Source organism: Cinclus cinclus, chromosome Z (genome assembly GCF_963662255.1).
Source record: "Cinclus cinclus chromosome Z, bCinCin1.1, whole genome shotgun sequence".
Classification (NCBI taxonomy): Eukaryota; Metazoa; Chordata; class Aves; order Passeriformes; family Cinclidae; genus Cinclus; species Cinclus cinclus.
The window spans coordinates 46,813,983-46,835,525 of NC_085084.1; the positions used below are offsets into that span (position 1 = coordinate 46,813,983).

General features: G+C 40.0%; 1 protein-coding gene across 1 annotated transcript; it reads left to right on the forward strand.

The window, feature by feature from the left end:
* Window positions 1-530: 530 nt before the first annotated feature.
* LOC134056467 (fructose-1,6-bisphosphatase isozyme 2) lies at window positions 531-20,003 on the forward strand. The gene is made up of 7 exons (XM_062513270.1): window positions 531-703; window positions 3,409-3,571; window positions 4,494-4,586; window positions 8,998-9,138; window positions 10,290-10,427; window positions 16,496-16,615; window positions 19,809-20,003. Exons 1-7 carry the CDS (start codon window positions 531-533, stop codon window positions 20,001-20,003), a joined length of 1,023 nt encoding a protein of 340 aa, XP_062369254.1.
* Window positions 20,004-21,543: the final 1,540 nt, after the last annotated feature.

A 21,543-nucleotide genomic window follows, 5' to 3' on the forward strand; every position in this document is an offset into this window, starting at 1 on the left:
TTATAGGAAGGGTTCTTCACTGTCTGGAGTCACAGTGCTGTGGGACACTGTGCACATACGGTTACTGGTGCCTGGTGCTTTCACTTCAGGTGCCTTGTAAACACAGCCTTGGCTAAGCTGAGCCCACTGCTGAGCAGGATCTGCAGGAAAGCCATTTCCAAGAACACAGCCAGTGAGAGTTTTGCATTATAATCCCTCTGATATACAGTGAGAATATGAAACTAGATCTGCACAGAGCTAATTCAGTGCCTGTGGGGAGTGCTTGGGGGGACCAGATGAGCAGTAGTTGCTCAGCTGTAGTCCTGTCTCAGGCTCCTTTCCTGCATCCTGGTGGAGCCATGGAGCCAGCCTGGGGTGCAGTTATTCTGAGCACTCAAATCACATGGTCTCAGAAACATCTTAATAAATTCTGACCAGCAACACAGCCAAACACAGCTTTGCCTTGAAATACAACAGCTACCCAGGATCTCAACACAGCAAGAGAGCATCTTGTCCAGGCAAGAAGGCAGGAACTCTGGTACCCAGGAAAAATGACTGACAAAAGCCCCTTCGAAACGGATATGCTGACACTCACACGATTTGTTATGGAGAAGGGACGCCGCGTCAAGGGAGCCACGGGGGAGCTGACACAGCTGCTCAACTCCATGCTGACTGCCATAAAGGCCATCTCTGCTGCTGTCAGAAAGGCAGGCCTTGCCCACATGTGAGTCCTACCTTGCACTACAGGGAGGAAGAGGAGGCAGAGAGATAGCTACTTGCATAGCAAGGCTGGGGAGTGGGCAGGAATGCACAAATACCTTGGAAGTGTCTTTTCTAAGCTGAGTAAGGTCAGAGCCTGAATTATCAAGAGTGGGAAGCAGGCGAGTTCTCTTTCTGGAGTGTTTTAATACTGGGCGCAAGATAGGCATTTAAACTAACTGCTGTTCTGTAATGTTTTACTCTAAAAATGTAAGTCAGAACAACTTCAATGCGCTGCTCACCTTGTTATCTCCTGTACTTGTTGATACTGATCTATTTTTAAATCTGCGAACTTGCTGAAAATCATACCATGATATTTTTAATGCAGAATATCTCACAGTGATATTTCCTGCTAACATCCAAGCCCTCTGCTGAACTGTGCAAATCAGGACTTGGCTTATCTTGGGAAGCTGATTTTCTGCCTGTCTGCTGTATAAGCAATGATTCAATACAAAAGCCCTGTGAGAAACTCCAAACACTGCCATACCTGGATGCATTTCTCTTTCCTTCCTCAAGCAGTATCCCACATGCAGGGTTACAGGCAGGGAGTTACAAAAGGAGGGAAAATAAAGTAACAATTTGGTTTCTAGTTCTTTTGCAGATGGAATAAAAAGTGGCCTTAGCAAAACCTGGAATGTACTGAGCTGTTCCACACAGACAAATACAGTAGACATCAGTCTGAGTATTTTAATGGTGATCTATCTGAAGGAGTTGGGAGATATGAAATGCCCTAATAAAACTGTGTGTTTAAAATAGAAAGTTCTTGATATGTATTGAAAGATATTATTTTGAATATGCCTCAGTATGTACTTACACCTGCATGCATGAAAGAGACCAAGAATACATTTGTGAAAGAAAGTCAACATTTGTAATTTTTTCAGTTTCTTTTTTTTTTTTCCTTCCTTAGAAACACCAAAATGTGTGACACTAGGGGGTTGGGGGAGAATTTGTGCTTCTGTTGATTATTTGGTCCAAGTCCTCAAAAGTCCTCAATCATTGTGGCAAATCTGCCACAGAATGCAATGTCTCAGAACTATTGCCCTCACTTTATAGGACCACAGTGCCTAGAGAGGACATGAGATGTACTCAAAGTGAACGACAGTATCAGGTTCCTATGCCTTTACTCTTAAACTATGCTTTGTCTCTGTCCTTACTAGGTGAAACTGAGCTATTTTGCCTCCTTGACTTAAAGGAACTGTTGCTCTTATGTAATTTTTACCTTTATATAGGCAATCTCTGAAATAGTTTGTAACAGCAAAGAAACTGTATGATAGGCTAGAGGTGGAATAACCAATAATAATAATAATAATAATAATAATAATAATAATAATCCTTCTTCCCCTTCAGAAAAAAAGCCAAACCATCCATTATAATAAGGATCCAATGTTTATTTTTATAAACAAAAAGCTTGAGATGTTGACTCAGAAATAACTGAAGTATCCAAACATACAAATGAGTAACTTGCACCATTCAAATTACTGAAACTAACCATGAAATTTCAGGAATACCCATGGCAAACTTTCAACCACTGTGAAAGTGGTTTTCGCCCATCTGCATTTGATCACTTAAAGAGCTCTGATTTTTCTTGTCCCTCCAAATAGGAGACTTTAAGTGTCTTCTTTACTGTTAAACAACTAAGCATGATTTTTTGACAAATTTTCAACTCCAAAGTGAAGGAGAACTTTTCCCAAGTCATAGACCTGAGTTGTGATTGTGCCTGAAAACACCCTAAGTGGAGAATAGGTACTTAGCACTCCCTGAAAATCATGGTCCTTTTCAAAATCTTAAACTTAGCACTCAAATGTAAAATGTCCCAAACACGGAATACTTCTGAAAAGTACAGGCAGCTTTGAGCAAGACAAAAGACCTACTTCACTCCCAGCTCAGGCCTTCGACTGACCAACATCACCCTAGGACTAATTACTTGCTTCTTTCTCCTCCTCTCTTTCCCCCACCAACTCCCACACCCATTCTTAATTTCCCTTTATGAATAAAAGGGATGTGTATTGTTTTTATATTTCTAAATGCCCAGAACATGCACATTGGTTCTAAACAGTGCTTCTTCAACAGGAAGTCTCAGAAGCATATATGTGTATATATATATGTATTACTCTACTATGTCATTAGCATATTGCTAAAATCGGGGTAGGGAAAAGAAGCATCATCCTAACTCAGCTGAGGATCACTGAATAACTCAGATATTGATCTTGTTCCATATGGCAAATTCCCTGGGGATGTCTTTAAAGTCCTGATTTGGGGCTGGCAGGGGACTGAGTGGATGTGGGTTAAAGGACCATCACAGAGCTCTGAGCAGCCAGTGGCAAAAAATATCACAGATGCTCACTGCACTTTATATTTCCTCAAAACTGCAGCCAGCTGCTTCGTGGGGCTGCTGGGGAAGCCTGGCATTTACCACCTGGTCTGTAGGCTCTGCTTCTAGCCTGGAGAGTATTCACACAGGAGCAAAAGGACCCAGGAAAGGCCTCAAAACACATACTTTTCTAGCAGGAGCACCAGTCTTATAATGCACCTTAGCTGTTTCATCCAAAGATTATCTAAAGGTGTAGAAAGATGAGAGGAAGGAACAATCTTGACTTTTGGGGGCTTTTTTCCTAAAAACCTGTAATCTTGGCCTCCTTCATGTTTCTTGATATTATTACTGTTCTGTAGGTTTGGCATAGCTGGCACTGTGAATGTGACAGGTGATGAGGTGAAGAAGCTGGACGTATTATCCAACTCCCTGGTGATTAACATGCTCCAGTCCTCCTACAGCACCTGCGTCCTGGTCACAGAGGAGAACAAGGAGGCCATCATCACCCCGAAAGACAAGCGGGTCTGTGCGGCTCCGGCGTTCGGGGGGGGTGTCGGCTCAGGCAGCAGCAGGTGGCACTCTTGATACAAGTATGAAACTGGCCCTGCCCCCCAAAACCAAACCCTTCCCGAGGAAATTCAGAAAATTCACACCATTTCTGCGTTGTTTTGGTTAATAACGGTAGTGGGTGGCGCGATTTCAACAGCTAAAAGAGATGTCGAGAGTAAAATTATTATTAAAGTTTTGTGAAGGGGAGAGAAAAATTATTTTTAAGCTTGTTAACACATCCCAAATCCCAGGTGAAAGTGTACCATTACATTCCCTGACCACCGGTGCGATGGTTTTGGATTACATTATTATTTAGCAAGATAAAATGAGATGAGAGGCTGGCAGAACTGAGTTTTATGTTGCACGTCCAAAGGAAACACCTGGCTGCTTCATCAGGCTTCCCCCACGAGTGGATCATATTACAGCGAGTTACTGCTCACGCTGACGCAACCTGCCCTTTCCCGGAGATTTTTTTTTCTTTCTGCCTTCTTACCCTCAACCCTCGCAACACGGCAAAATCATTTCATTCGCAGCAGAAAGTAGCAAAACAAAACATACTCATCCGAGGAAGATACTTGCTTCCAGAATGAGTAACTCCTTTTTCTTCTAAACAATCCCTTGCAGTGCTTGGCAGCAGAGGGCTGCTCCTCTGTGCCATCTATTTGTGCTGTCCGAGCAGAAGCATGTCCTCTCCCATTTTCTGGCAATCCCTTAGGGAGTCGGTGTAGTGCCGCAGGGCCAGCTGGATCAGCAGAGCAGCCTTCTCTGACCAGCTCTATCAGGCACGCTTGGAGGGCTACATGCAGACATAAAAACGTGGGAGTTTTCGAGTAAAAGCAAATAATAATGTGAAACGACGTATCACTGAATGGTTCCCCTGCCACTTTTGTTTTAGGGTAAATATGTGGTGTGTTTTGACCCCCTTGACGGTTCATCCAATATAGACTGCTTGGCACCAATAGGAACAATATTTGCTATCTACAAAAAGGTAAGAGGAGCAAATTACACATGGCACGATTCACTCGGCGAAAGCAAAACGTCTTGAGTTCATCACCTTGCCTAGTTTCTTTCCACGGTCCATTTAGTGTCTGTGGGCAAAAGGGAGCCTTACAAAGAGTAGAGGAACACTTGATATTCACGTGTGCTGAGACGCTGCCCGAATTCACAGGAAAGGGGACAGGCGGCGCCGTGAAATTGTTAGGTGGCAGCACTTCCTTCCCCCGCACACGAAGGCAGCTCACCACAGCCATCTCACCCCAGGACAGCTGCTTGGCTCTTTCAGGGATGCCCGACCCAGAACTGGCATTTGTCCTCCCGGACACCCTCTGCGGGCTCTGGCAGCCCTGGGCCGTGCCGTGGCCAGCTCTGTGCCTGTCGTGGGTGGGAGCTTGAGCATGGCAGCGATGGGGGCTGGAGGGAGCAATCACCTGCACTGGCCGGGGCTCCGGAGCGTGTCTGCAGCCTTGGGGCTGAGCACAGCAGCAGCTGTGCGGCCAATCACTAACAATACACTTACCGTCATGCCGAGTCTTGTGATCTGTTTGCTAATCTCCCAGCAGTTGGTGTTTTTTCCAAAGCCTGAGCTCACGGTCATATGACTGTGGGAGACCCTCGGCCATTGCTATTGTGAAATAACAGTTTACGGTAGTTGTGACTTCAAAGAAGTCTTTGCAGACTCAGATGCTACTCTTCGAGGAAATGAAGATCATTTTTTCAAGTCTCTCACCTTTTAGCTCATAGTTTTCAGCTGGCTAGTCCCTGTTTTTCACACTTCTTTTAGGTAATATTATTATCACTGTTGAGAACAGTGAATCAAATACTGATGGCACAATCTCAAGAGGTTTGTGGCACAAGCCAAGCCCTGGAACTTAGCTGTCCACATTGTTAATGGTTAGTGCAAACCCACACCACGGATGCCGTGCAGGCCAGACAACACTGAGATGGTGCCTGGATATGATTTTGGAAAGAGCGTTCCAGTACCATGTGATATTTTTCTTTTTGCAGGAAAATGAGCTTATCTGTGTTGATGAAATCTGTAAAATGTGCTCTTATGTTAAGCAGAGGGACCTCCACCCTTTTCAGTTATCTCTCCAAAGATAGTCTAAATTACAACAGCAGGTCCCAATATTTGCAGTAGACAATAGGTGCATTTTCATTTGAAATTATTAAATAAGAAGTGCTTTATTGATTGTTACTTAAGGGTAGTGCAAAAGAATAAAAGTGAGATGTTTGTTCCACCACAGGGAGGGACCATTTCCTCATGTCAGAAATGTATCAGTTTCTTAGAAAAACCCATGAGGAAATAAATACTATCTCTGCTTTATTCATTTTTACACCTGGTCTTTGCTTTGTGAGACCAGGGTTGTGCTGTTGAAAATCAGAAACACCAGAAAAGTGGGGCTGAGGGAGGAGCCTTGCAGGATCAGCAGGGGATTGGACCACAACAGCTGCAGCCACTGAGGGGCTCTCAGTTGCCAAAGTGTCAGGATGTGGTGACAATAAATACTTTTTCTTGCGTTCTTCCCAGGTTTTCATGCCACTGTGCTGAATCTACAATCCTTAAATCATACTGCACAAATATGGTATTAAATTCTCTTGCTTTGTTTCACTCTGGTTTTAATTTGTAACTTTGTCCAGTGCCTCTGATGTATTTTATATGCTAATCTTTGTTGTCATGAGGATAATGTCCTCCCCTCCATGTGGTCACCCACAGAGAAGGTGCAAGAATTCAGTATACACACAATGGCTACTTATGAAACACATGATAATAGAAATGGAGATCTGAAAATCAAGTCATTTTAGTGCTGCTCCCAGTGCTGATGAGAATTTCCCTCATGTGATATCAGGCAAATCACAAACACAAACATTTTCAAACTCAGACATCACCTATAGCCAAACCCTGCAGCCGTTGTTTCATCAGCCTCACACCAATTACGAGTTATAATGACAGAGCCACTATAACTCATTATTTGCACTCCATCTGTCTATTTTATTGCTTTGCATAAAGATCTCTAAAGGTATTTCACTTATTACCATCATAGTAGTCAAAATATAATGGACAGGAAATCCATCTGTGCATCAGAAAGAAGAGAAAATAGCAATTATCAGTGTGTACTGTCCATCTTAATTCCCTGGTATGTTTAACAGTACATGGTACTTGGCAGGACAAAACTCCTTCAGTCCTAACATTGAAGTATCAGCTGATCTGCATCTTTTTTACATTTTAACTAGCTCTACAAAATGTTTGTTTCTTTTTGAAAGCTAACTCTTGGAAACACAGTTGTGAATAAGGAGGAAAAACAAGCAAATTCAGCCCAACTGCCTATATCTTGAAGGAGAAGTTCTTTTTTTTTTTTAGAATAGTCAACAAATATATAGTTTCTCAGCCGTATTGACATAGAAAATGCATTTAAGAAATAGGGCTGAAAAGCTCATATCAGAAAAAAAATATATGTTAAAGCAATATATATAATATATAACACAAAGTTACATGTATTGCATATACACTGTATTCTAGAAAACAAACCACTTTGCTTTGTTTATACCAAATTATTTTTTCTTTAATGACAAGAGCATACAAAAAGCTATGACGACCATAATATGTTTGAAACTAACTGTCTAAATGTTTAATTCTGCATTTGATGCTGCAGATAATTATTCTGCTATAGACGACCATTGCTTTTAATGGTGAGATGTATATACCATAGGGGTATATTTTTGAAAGAGATTATGCTACCTAGGCCATAATAATTGGTAGTTTAAGGACTGTTTTGAATATTAGTCAATATTTGAAGCACTGAAATATGCAGAAAAAATGTTTAAACTAGTCTTCCTTCACTATCTGCATTATAATCTCTCAGATTAAGCAGTTTGACATAGTTTCACGGGACTAAGTACCACATATATTTGTACATGCTATATTTCAGCTCCCATGAAGAGCTGGTTGTCAACTGGGGTTTTTATTTCCACAGAAGGATTTGGTGAACTAGTAATAAAGAGATTACAAAGTACAATTAAATACTGCAAGTGAAGTAACTTAAGCAACAAAGTCTTTCAGCTGAAAATGAAAACATTTTGATGTGAAATTACTGTCTTCATGTACCAAGAAAGGTGTAGTTTTGGTGACCCACATCTCAGTTTTCCTCTGTGTTGGCATACAATGGCAAATGGGAACACCTTGCTAGGACCCTGGTAGGCAAATATTTTATTTTTTACACAAGACGGTCTTCATGGGTTTCAGGTTTGTTTTTTTAACCAGATATTCAGGGTATATATATATATATAGGATATACCTGGATATACCTGGATATACCAGCAGGATATACCTGCTGTTTCTATTTAGCTGCTACTCAATCTAAATAAATAAGCCCGTGTAATCACTGAGAAACTGACTGAGTTTGGAACAATAAAATGGTAAGCTATGACCTGAAGAAAGGTGGGTGTTTCATTTCAGTTCCCCGTGGACCACCTCCAAAGCATCCATACAAGACCAACCACAACTGATGAGCTTTTAAGCATTGGTATCAAGCAGTGCCTGCCCATTTTGTAGTAGGAAGAGATAAAGGCTGGAACCAGCCTTCCCAGGTACTGCTGGCTGTCCTCCTTACCCATCAGACAAACTCTTGTAGGCTGTGGCTGAGGCACACCCCTAGAGCTGGTTAGAAATATTTGCACCACATCTACTTGGGCTACTGTTGTTCCATGATACCCAAAGTGCCTAATCAAAATACAAGTGTCAGAAATTGATTAAAAACATGAAATAAAATGCCACCCGAATGTCCTGTGTAGAGTTATAGATGAGTACCTGCATACATGCACACTTAACAACCAAAAGCATTTGTTATTTTGTATAAAATATGATGAACATTTGTATATAATAGATGAACATTTATATCCCTTCAGTTATGCCTCCATTCACTAGCAGAGATCAGTGCACAAACTTGGATCCATCATGTTGCACCATATACCCTTTTATTCTGTTCTATGGAAACCTTTTTTTTCTGTAGTGTTAATTACAGTGTTTTCTCTCAGTTTTTCTCTCTGTGGTTTGTCAGTATGACAGCTTATGTTACATTAAAATTAGTATCTCAGCTCTGTCTCAGATTTCTGATGATCCTCAATTAATAGCTGGGGCTATAATGCTAAGGGATCAGCTTTGTGGCATGTATCATTAGTTGTGTGACATGTGTAAAATAACAAACTCTCAACATCCCGTCCCAGCATGTACATATACCTGTACTAAACTTGCCCTGGATGTGGGGGAGAACAATCTCTGGTTTTGTTGTTCCAAAGGCCTTCATAGACAGAAAAAGGAAATCTGTCACACATTATTATGGAAATGTTGTTTTATTGTTCATTATCAGAATTTAACCTTTGGTTCAATGATAATTTTTCCTCAGGAAACAGATGATGAGCCCTCTGAAAAAGATGCTTTACAGCCCGGGCGCAATATTGTTGCTGCAGGCTATGCCCTGTATGGCAGTGCTACGCTGGTTGCCCTCTCCACAGGGCAAGGAGTGGACTGCTTCATGCTTGATCCGGTACAGTCATGGTGTTAATCACATTGCCATTATCTTTTAGAGCTTTCTGTGCTTGGTTCTACTTTTTCTTGTTAATCCTTGTCTCTGTAATCTACCCACTTTATGCAATTCTTTTTTTCACATCCTGGAGTATCCCACCTTCTCTTTACAAGTATTTAATAATATACGAACATGCTGGTTGTAATACCTGCTTGGTTTTTTCCTGCTCAATAGAAGTGAAATTAAGTTAAATTCTCAATTAACTTTTTGAAACCCTCTTCATTCAAACCAGCACTTAGGAAAATTTAATTTGTACAGTGTTTTTGCCTTCACTTAAAGGAATCTCTGTTTATTCTATTCTTGATTTTTCTGTCAGAACAAGAACATCAGCATGTTCACTGTTTAGCCTGAGACAAGGACCATTTATTTGATAGCTAGAGCCAAGTGATGTTTCATTTCCTGAGTGCAGTGGAGTTTTATGGCTGCCACCTAAGATGCATACCCAAAAATTTGCAAAAGCACAACAACGCCTGCGCAATTGAACAATGTGCCACTCTTCAGTACCCAGGAACACAAGTTATTCCTGCTGAGTTACTGTAGGAATTGAGGAAGATCACTAGAATTAGATACCCAGAATTAGATGTGGGGAATAACATAGTGTTGTTTATTATGGTTTTGTGAAGGTCTTTTTAAATAAAGGGATGAAAACTTCTTGTAACCTCATTCTTAGTGGAAAGAACTGGGAGATGAACTGCTCTGCTTGAGACACGGAAAGAGAAAGTGGAAGTTAAAATCAAAGTGCAGATAGCAACACATGGGTGTAGCTGACCACATTCACTTTAGGATATTTAGACAAGACAGGCAAGAAGAGTTAAAAAATCAGAATGCGGTGTCATTTCTTAATTTGCAGCTCTGTGATTTGAGGACAGAGATTCATGATCTATCATGATCCAACTTGCAGGGCTGATTGGTGTTCTTTTGATACTCTATTCCAACTAGGTTTTGTTTATAGTACCAATGTGGCAAGTTTTTATTAATGTAGTGCAAATTCTCTGTTTTCTGTTCTTTTTGAAATATTCTGAGGTTATACATCAGACTGGTGAAAGGATCAAGCTGTGCTAGCATTTCTGCCATGTCTAGTGTGCTAATACCTCATTTATCCTGTCCTGCAGGGTCTTGGTGAATTTATTTTGGTCGACAGAGATGTTAAAATCAAGAAGAAGGGGAAGGTATATAGTCTCAATGAAGGTTATGCTAAGTATTTTGATCCTGAAATGACAGAATATTTGCAAAAGAAGAAATTCCCTGAGGTAAGAAAATATTAGCACTGTACCCAATGTGCCTTGCGCTGGCAAGCACTGCATTCCATGCAGTCCTAGCTGATGGAAAAGGATTTGAAGGTCTTCCTGAGTTCAGACCCATGTAACCCTTTCATACCAGCTAGTCCATTTTGGATATGCATGTAATGGACCCTTTTCTTGGCATCCTGACATCTTTTATAACTTAGACTTTCAAAAACAAAATCATAGCTTGTTTGTCTGAGGGGAAATGTGCTGAAGAACTAGATCTTTCAGCACAGCTCTGGAAACCTGCACGTCAAGTTTGGGGATATCCTCATTTTCTAGCTTTATATGCAGTTCAGCCATATGTGCAGCTGGGCATTCAGGGCTAGATTCCATGTGCTGCCCAGAAGGTGTTAGCAGAAATCTGGGTGGCATCACCTTCTCCTTCCTGTACACTCTTGCATCTGAAAAATGCAGCATCATTCTTGCAGGGTCTACTCAAATCATATGGAGCATGAATCAACCTATAGGCTGGGCAGAAAACCTAAACAAATGGCATGAGGCAGAATTTCACTGTATTTGGTAGGTGAAAGAGAGATATCCCATATCTAATGAACTTTCTTGGAGAAAGACATCCCAAGTTTGAATTTCCATGAACAAATACAGTTTTGTATTAACTTATCAATGCTATGAGAACAGAACACAAGTTCTCAATGTGGAAAGTTGGAAGCTCTCTAGAAAGTGTGGCTATGTGAAGAGTAATTCATAATGAAATGTGGTTATGTAGATTAACTCAGGACTTAATTTGGTCAGGAATCTGTTTTTAAAGCTCTTTCTATTCAAAAAAGTCAGATTATTTTTAAGTTATTAGTTGTCAAGGATACTTGAAATATTGTTTGTCTTAAATAAATGGATCCAGTAAAAACCTTGGGGTGCTGTAAAAAGGAAAGAAAATGAGTTAGCATTTAAATTATAGTGCTATGATAAGGGCTTCCTTCTAAGCTAAAAAAATCTGGATTTACTGTATCAGCTGTAGCTGTGAGACTACTGACTGAATATCAAACCCTCCTTTTCATATTACCCAGACTGAAGCTGCAGAGAGTGTCACATCATAGCATTCTAAATACATTAACTTTGAATATTTGAGATTATTTTGAGACTTCAAAGTCTGCATTCAGTTCAGCTGTGAGAGAAGCAGAAGGCCATGACAAAACTTTCATACTTCCTGAAACCTAATCCAGCTGGGAAAGTGAAGAACATCTGTGCTTCTCATTCTGTTCTTGTTATACCAGGCTATGTATTCACTACAATGCACTAAATTGGATTTATTGATTTGTGTTATTGCAAACCACCAAAGTGTTGTTTAAACAAATGCATCAACCCCAGGAAACTGGGAAATTACTGAAGAGATTTCAAACTCAGTGGAAAGACTAAATGGACTAATTTCCCCACAGGATCAATGAGGACAGCTCTATCATGTGACTCACTAAGTCCTTAAGTTAGGACATACCAGAAATAACTCATTTGCAAGCACTCTTTTATCTCAAATTTGTGAATCATTTAATGAAAACCTATTGAAATTTTGGTCTAATGCAACAGAAGTGGGCAGATATTTTTGTTGCTTTAAAGCAAGCAGCAAAGAAGTGCATGGGTTATTTAGGGCACAGGAAATCTTCTCAGTTGTGCTGAACAATCACATTTTTTTGCTGCTCTGAGATGTACAGTTGTCTGGATGAGAAAGGATGAGGCACAAATGTTATGGCCACAAAGCACAAGGAAGAGCCCTGCCCGTCTGAAGCTTGTTATGAACCTGAGTTTTGGAAACAGCATAACTCGGGTCCTTGATTTGGAAAGGACATTATATTTGCATTGTGGGGAGGACTAGACAGAAAAGGTTTTTGGCCTCACCTGTAAGCCGAACCAGCTACAGCCACATTGGTGATGTTCCTACCTTCCTTACAGGAGCCAGGTAGAGATTTTCAGTTTCAGTCCTTATCCACTTCTCTCCAGCATGCAGAATGGTAGTAAGTGTGTCTGCTGGATGTCCCCTGTGACCTGAGGAGGAACTGATGTGGGCATGAAGGAACACCTTCTTATTTGGGCAGATCATTCACCCTATACCCTTCTGGCTGCTAGAAGCCAAGAGACCAGTCATCAATTTTAGCTATTTGTCACTTTTTGCATTTTTGCACTTCCATAGATCTTATCTCGATTGATTCTGTTCTGTGGTTCTCAGTCAACATGCTGTTCAGATGACCCTCTGACATTGCCATGAAAAACTGAAAAGTTAAAAATAAAACAGGGAAACAAAAGCACAATGTTGTCCACAACATGTCCTGTGTTTGATATAATTGTCATTAGCAACGAAACACTCAAAATCAACCATTTATGAGGAGAAGAGAGATTTCCCCTCACTATCTAACAGCAGTGTTCCAGATCAGACAGTTTGGACTACAAAGCATCATTGACTCTATAAGTTTCTTGTGGATCACCATTTACATAAGGCATCAATTCTGAATAAGGAGCATTATAAAAATGCTGATGTTCTGCAGACATCTAAGCCTCCTACAACCATCATGTAGTGGGAAACACACATCTAACCACACCTCTTCAGGTATGAGAGTGAAGCTAATTTTTTATTAAACATGGCAAAATCACATTGCTGCTTAACCAGTTTGAAGAGCAAGCTTCTGTTTGCAAAGTTGCCTGTAGTGCAACGTTTACTCCAGTCTGCAATGTTTAGTGGGCACTTCTGGGCCAGAAACTGTCAATCTGCACAAATTTTACTATAACTCCCTCCCAAAATGGGTTCTTCCTCCCATAATGGCTGCAAGGCCTTAGCTTCTCTCTGGCACTGTTTCACCCATGGTAGCATTTGAAACACCATGAGGACATTGTCACACTTTGCTAGGACACCTACTTTTATCTTTGCTTCCTACAGTCAGGTACAAGAGATGTTTGAGTCTCATCACAGTTTCCTGATCATGAGAGCTATGCAATTGAGACTCCCTGGTTAAGGGTTTTTCTCACCAATGCCATTAGAACCTTGCCATCAACAGCACATTTCAGTATGAAGCATTCTTCTGTCAACTAGCCAAGTTGTGTCCAAGTGATACACAAAAGCTAGTAAAACCACTATTCTTTTGTCACCATGTCTGTATGTGCAGTAAGGGATGCAGGGTGTTGCTGTTGTAGTCTGTAGAAAAGGTTTCTTCCCATCCTCCAACCCCCCTTCCCTTCTAGTCATAATATTTATATAAGAAAAACCTGGTCTTGTTCTGCTGTGGAAGAGCAGGGCTGTCAGAAATCAGTAGAAGAAAGAAATGAAAAATTGACTTCTATCACAACGTGAAGAAAAAAGCCCACAGGACCTATCTGTTATTAATAATTTTCATTCATTTGTATAAAGAAAAAAAAAAGCAGAAGAAGGGGTAAAACAAAGAGTAGCCGCAAGTTTAGTCAAACACCATGGATTCTGACCAATGGAACATGAGGTTCTCCAACTCTCTCATTGGCATGAACTAAACAATCAGAAGTGCTTATTGAGCAAACACATAGCTTTGCATTACTGAGGACTTAAGATGAACCTGTCTAGCATTCATGCTCTACTACTTTGTTTGAAAAGAAGGCCTGGGCAATATGCCAATACCTACAACACCTATTAACTTTCTCATCTGTAAAAAAAATGCATGAGCAACAAAACTGGAGAAACGAGAAATAACATTTCACTAACTACAAGGAGTATTTATTCTTCCCATGCAGACAGCTGTATGCTAAGGGAAGTAGAAATTTTATTTCAGTATGTGGTTCAAGTGATAACCTTATCAGAAAGGAGGAATTTATCTTCTGTATTTTTCTCAGCACAGTCTCAGCACTGTCTCTAGCTGGTGAATATCTACCCAGGTAAGAAGCAACTAAAATTGTCATTGGCATCTCATGAGCTTACAGTATCCTAAGTTGGAAGGAAATCCATAAAGCATCCTTTGCATAACACAGGCCATGTACACACATATTATGTAAATAATCTACATGTGAATAGGAAATCCAGCACATTCCAAAACTGCCAGATGATGTGTACACAGGTGGCTCAACTGTGCAGTTCTTGGTCACTTAATTTTATACCTGTGGTTTACAGAGTCCTTATTTGATAATGTCATAGAAACAATCCTTAGGGGTCCTGTTCAGGGGCTGTCCTTGTGAATATGTTATGGCTTTTCTTAGTGTTCAACAGACTGTTCTTACAGTTACCTTTTAAAACCACAAAAGGAAGTTCTTCTTTGGATTGTATTTTTAAAGGTAATTTGACACTATAATCACATCTTTCCCAGACTTTAACTGAAAACTCGCATTTGTCTCTCTTTGATACCTCTTTAGGTGTTTGGTTTTTCCTGATGTGAGATTTTTGCAATTGCAAAGTCACAAGTACAAAAAGCGGTGAGATGGAGATGCTATTTGAAGCTAAGTATGCAATTATTTGAGCATAAGCCATAAAAAACAAGGGAGCAAATACTTAAAAGCTTTGTTCACTTGTGCCTACAATTAATAGGAACAGATTTAAATGAAACTAAATATAAAAGCTCTAGGCTGAGTCTTATCCATCAGTCTTCTGTAGTTTGCATTGTTTTCTTCTGAACTTTCATAGTTCTCCTAATGTGTTCAAAATGCATCATGAAAATCAACATATATACAGTTGAACAAGGGTTATTACATAGCCTGGAATAGGTCGCTTTTCCAGTTTTATTATCAGCTACATCAAAAATCCAAGTCTTATATTTAGCAGCATAGGAGTCAACTTCCTAGAGCTTTGCTGCTTTAAAATGTGTAATTTAATGGGAATTTTCTTCATTTTTTTTTAAAAGAGAGTAATTATCAAAACTTCACCGTCACACTGAACAATTTAGAAAAGTGATCTCAAAATAAAATTATGTTTTTCTCTATTTTCCTTCCAAATGTTGATTGTTTCCCCCGGCCAACCTTATAATTTTGCTGGGAAAGGTGACTAACTTGGGTGTCTGAAGGTCTTGGAGCTGGCATTGCTAAACAAGTTCTCTATGTATTTTTCTAGATCTAGTATCTAGTAGCACAGGAAGAGCTTTGTAGAAAGTGCTAAGATCTTCTATTAGAAAATTGATCCAGGCAGAAAAAAAAATAGGTGAGGTATTTTCAGACTTTTAGCACTGTAATATAAAATATATATGTGTATTAAATGTTCATGAAGTTCAGTCTCTAGTAATGTTCTGGGAAGATGAAAATTCCTCCTCAGCTTTGTTGAAGACAGATTAAAAGATATGAGAAGACCAGCAAAATTATTCTCTTAAAAAGCTTTCCTTCAGTTTACATCTGTATTTTGTATCTCCCTTTCATAAAAGTATGGTGACATATCTTATTTCTTAAGTGGAGCTTATTTGGTCTACTGTATGTACTGTTTGATCAAGACAGCTAGCTTGTCTTCTGTATTTCCTACCTAACCATTTCTATGACCAGCAGACCTGAGACTGATATGAATACTTCCTTGATTGCTCTTGCTAATATGGCCTGTCCTTCAACAACATCAATTTCTAAGCTGAGAGCAAGGCAAATTACATTCACGAATAAATTGCTATCTCCCAACTAAGCTGTGGAATGAATGCTATGACGAATTTCACCACTTGACAAATAAGCTAGAAGGTAAAAATTGGAGTCCTCTTAGAACCATCTGGACATGTAGTGGAGTGACACCCTTCCTCATGCTCTGGCTTAGGAACCAGTGAAAGACCAAAAATCAAATTATTTTGACCTTGTTCTGATAAGGTGAAGAAGTTTTCAGTCCCTTGGTTTTTCACAGGCTTGGGTTTGTTTCCAGGTTTTGCCCTCAAGTTACAGGCACTCTGGTTTGCATACTGTGAATACAGCTCTTTGAAACCCTTATCTTTGGACCCTGTAGATGATCACATATTACAAAAGGCTGAGCTTAGGATTGATTTTAGTACTTGCAGTACTCATAAGCAGACATTGATTTAAGCAGTTTTGCCTCCTTTTTCATAGCAAAATTACATTTTACCTTGCTACTAGTTGTCTAGCCTGGTAAATATAGTGCTTTACTCTGTGTTTTTCAGGATGGCAGTTCCCCCTACGGTGCCAGGTATGTGGGCTCCATGGTAGCTGATGTTCACCGCACCTTGATGTACGGTGGGATCTTCATGTATCCTGCGAATCAGAAGAGTCCTAAAGGAAAGGTATATAATTTGAATTCCTTTCTGGTGAACCTAGCCAACTTAATATCTCTGGTATTACTAGAGCAATAGTTTAGATAAATAAACAAATAATAATTTTCCACTGCGGAAAAAATTATTAATGAAAATTACGGTCAACAATCAAATTTAGGGAAGAAATTTAGGCAATTACCAGTTTAGGACAGAAAACTTCCTCTGTGCTATTTTATTACAAAATATTCAAATGGTTTTCACTGCAACCAAGGACTTAATAATTTTTGTAAAGATAGTATTTCAGTACCATAGAAACTCATTGAGATACCTGTGCCTAGCTGGCAGATACAACATGGATCTAAGGAAAAGCTCTGCACTTCAAACTGGAAACTAAAGTTGTCCCACCAGCCAGTGGGATATGCTGGCCCCAGAGAGGGTTTTGTCCAATGCTAGAAAAAAAGGTTTTCCTGCCTTATGTTTCCAAAGGGCACTGAGCTTGTATTATCAGCTCTGCAAATTTGGGTTTCTACTACCTAATCAGAAAAGGTCACTAAAGTGGAAAGTGGGTTTCATGCAGTATTTTAGGAAAAGATGACTTCTCATTTGGACACTGGTACAAAATGCACCATGACAGTGCAGTGCAGTGCAGTCAGGCTTTGAAACGGATGGGCCATGGACCATTGTCAACCTCAACTTCTCTCCTGCAGCATCAGGTACCCTGATGATCAACTTTCTAAACAAATATGTTTTAGGAGATCTAGTCATACAGCTGACCTGTGGACCAACAGTAACCTGCACGTCACCCTTAGGAAATCATTAGCTCAGTACATAACAGATTGGACGTGGTGCTCTGACTCCAAGAGTAAATTTTTTCATGATCTACATTGTACTTAAAACCTTCTATTCAAATGTTTTTGCGTCCATTGCTGGTACATGGAAGAATCTACCCTCTCTCTCATACTGTCCTAATGTCTACAGTCCTAATGTCCTAATATCCTAATGTCTAATGTCCTAATGCCTACAGAATATCCTAATGTCAACAGTCTTCAGGGAGGGAAGACTACTGGTTCCATCATGGTGAGCTTGTATTTACCAAAATACCAGCAGATCCAAATAGTCTTCAAAGCAAAAAGAGGAAAATAATTACCTTCAACATATACAACCAAAAATGTCTGCATGTTTGTCCAGGCAAAAATAATTTAAATTTTTGAATCAGCATCCCACGGGGGAAAAAAAACTCATAACACCATCCCAAAAATCCCTCACTAAATGATGTGGATCTGTTTGTACATACGAGAAAGGGACAGAAAAGGAATTTGCTGTGTGTGAAAAAAGTGTGTTTGCTGACTGGCCTCTTCAAATTAAACTTTTTGTTTTGAAATCTCTACTAAACCACTGTTGAAAAGAGAGAATGGGAAACAGGACTGAAGAACAAAGGGACAAAGTACTTACATAACTTTATAGAAATAAAGGTTTCCACAGGAATTAACCCACATCTATTATTGGATTGCTCTGGCTTGAACTACCATAGTAAAGAGAGTAATAGGAGAAGCAAAACATGTTATCATTACAAATAAGCTTTCTTTCCATCTCAGAGTGCAGGTGTATATAGTTCTTTTCACATGTATCTTTTCCTATTGGAGAATTAATACTTTTGTGGAAAATGCTCTGATCATCTTTCCCCTGCAAGACAGTCTATGCACTTGGTTAGAGAGCTGCAAAAAATCAAATGTCACCAGAATTGATCTAAAGTCTTTAGAGTATATGCAAATGACATGAATGCAGGCCATAAAACATACAGATCCTTCCTTACATTAAGGAAAGAAAACTAAATGCTCAATAAACACTACAGGAGAAGACAACAAAAAAAATCTTTTCAAATGATAAATTTTTGATAATATTTTTTATAAACTTAAGGCTTATAGTTCTCTGTTAGGTGAAAATGTTAAACCAATCTGAAGACAGAGCGCATCTCAAGATGCCTAAGTGCAATTGCACTGCTTCCTGAAGAAAAACTGCTTTCCTCAAATTGCATAGTCACAGCTTATCAAAAAGAAACTTGAAGTGTGGTCCCATGGTGGTACCACTGCTGTTTGCTGGCTCATGATCTTCCAGAACTGGGTCAAGCAGTAGGAAGAAGAGTCAAAGATATTGGTCCCGTGTTGCCTCTGAGATTGAGTCCTTGCACCAGAACGACTTCAGTGGGCTTTTAAGATAAGAAAGAAGGTAGCATAATACCATTTGAGGTATATAATGGTTTTACTGCAATGTGCTAAAGACATGGCAGGCAGTGAAGACCTGTGTTCAACCCATTTCTCTGTCTCTATGTACAGCCACATTCTGTCACACTTCCTTTTTCCCAGAAAAACATTCCCTCCTTTGTACATGTGAGGAGTACTTTAAACAAAATACCTGCTAATATTGCTGTACATGAGCACTTCATAGATAAGCCTACAGAAATAATGTTTCTGCAGAACTGTCCAGCTATCATCAGTATTCATTTAAGCACAGAAATTTTTTGCATATGTCCTAAGTAAGTTTGCATTCCACCAGAACACACTCAGGCCAAGAGGTAACATTTTAAAAAAATGTAAACAGATATCAGAGTCCAAACCAGAATGGAAATTTTGCCTTTAATAAATAACTGCAGCTCCTTCTGAAGCCACTGTCTGGGTAAGTTCCAGCCACTACCTGGATAGCCACTGATATCTATCTGCATTTCTGAAGAGAAGCAATAAAATCCTGAAATTTGAGACTGGGAGCATCAAGTTTCAAGCTTCAAACTATCCTGACTAAACATAACATGATTATCCCAAGCTCTCAGTTAATACATATAGGCTCCATATGAGAAGATATTTTGGCTTTTCTTTCCCAGTACTGTTAGCTTAGCTGGATTTACTGTTTTTGCTGATGTCTGTGGGACACCCACTTTTTACATTTTTGACAAAATACAGCTTCACTGGTGCTGCACATCTGTATGTTAACTTGGAAATGATAGTGGTGATGCCCGGATGTAAGGTCGGTGCACTGTTCCTCCAAACAGAAGGTTTTAGGAAAGCTGAGAAGGAGAGAGGGAAGGAGGGGCTCACTGAAAGACATTGCTACTTAGGCTAATTGAAGGTTAGTACAAAATCTTCTAAAACCACAAAAGGAATGCTAATTCTTGGCAAGTCCTTTGATATAATTTCCCCCCAAGGCAATCGTGTTTTTTCTTTCTTTCTAGCTCCGACTTCTCTATGAATGCAACCCTATTGCTTTCATCATTGAGCAGGCAGGTGGGATGGCAACTACAGGGACTGAAGCAGTGCTGGATGTGAAACCTGAGAATATTCACCAGAGAGTTCCTTTTATAGTTGGCTCTCCAGATGATGTGCAAGAATACCTTGCTTGTGTACAGAAACACCAGAAGAGCAGCTAAAGACTTTCCACATCAGATCTTGCTTGTCCATTTTCAGTCTCCAAGAAAAGCTTTACCTTTCAAAGTGGTGGCTTCTAGCATTTACCACCAATCTCTCATTGAAAGTCCCAGCTTACAAGAACAGGAAAAACAGTGATATTTCATTTCTCGTTGCAGGCAAGTGTAAAAATCCTTTAATTCTGATTTATGCAGGGCAAGTGCAGAGACAGAGTAATGAGAAACAGGAACTACTTACTTTATATAATATTAACAAACCGAAGTGAATTGTGTCAGTATCCCCATTTGATCTGAAGTTTTACATCTGACATTACATGTATGGATGGCATTGTTCACTACAGGATTTCCACATTAATATTTGCAATGCCATTATCTGGATTTTCTGTCAGAGGCTTTCTTGCAGATGCTTTTTATCTTGACAGCCGTAAGAAGAGCAGAAGTCTCACGCTATCTGAAACAGTGTTTTTAAGCTGTGAATTATATATATTTTGGGTATTTAATAGAGATGGCTGCAGTGCTACCAGGGTATTTCATTTCTCATAAGGACAGGAAATATCATGTGTTATTTACACACATCTTTCAAAGCACAAATTACAATAAACCATTGCTATGGGTGTGACACCCAAATCATGCTATTCTGTTGACCTGTTGTCCTCTGCATTGTCCTCTGATCCTCCATTTTCTGTTACTTTGAAAGGTTCTTATTTCAGATTGAAGCCTGCCCTTTTACATGTTATATTGCCATTCTTAGTCACTGTGTTGTCCTGTCCTTGGGGAGCACTCACATTTTGTAGGTGATTGTGGTCAAAGGGAACAACAAAATTTAGATGGTCTGCAGCAGCTTACAAAACTTTCTTAGTAAATTCCACACTTGGCATGACAATTGATACAAGTTAGTCCCTGATCTCCTAGAATAAGCACACAGCAGTGGGGTCTGGATAAAGAGGTAGGGCAAAAGGGGAGAGAGCAGAAGGGGTGTGGGGAGGGGGAGAGAGAGAGAGAGAGAAAGAGAGAGAGAGAGAGAGGGAGAGAGAGAGAGAGGGGAAGGAGAGAGAGACACAGCAAGAGAGAGAGAGGTGAATTAAAGAGGAGGGGGAAGGCAAGAGAGACAGAGAGAGAGTCTTGGCTCCAGCGTGGCTCCTGCTGATGGGGAGTCCAGGGACAGGGGGCGCACATGTGCCTGGGCTTTGTGAAGACACTTTTTTTCCCTGCCATGAAATTAACTTACTTATTTTCTATATGAATTAATTATCATGCACAGTCTTTTCTTTCAGACCTTTTTTGATATGGGTCAGAGGGCTTCAGGTGTCTTGGGTGGTCTTTATCGCCTCCTATAGCCCATGCATGCCCCCTTCTCAGTCTCATACCTGTGCTTGCACTGTGTTGTCCTCATCTCCATGAGTTACAACAAGGATGTTTATCCTGGAAAAGTGCTGCCCTACTTCTGTTTGGCCACCTTCTGTAGCCACACCCTGTTCTTTCTCACAGTGTGTATTACCAACAATCTCTGGTTGTTATTATCAACAGTCCTTGGTTGGCTCCA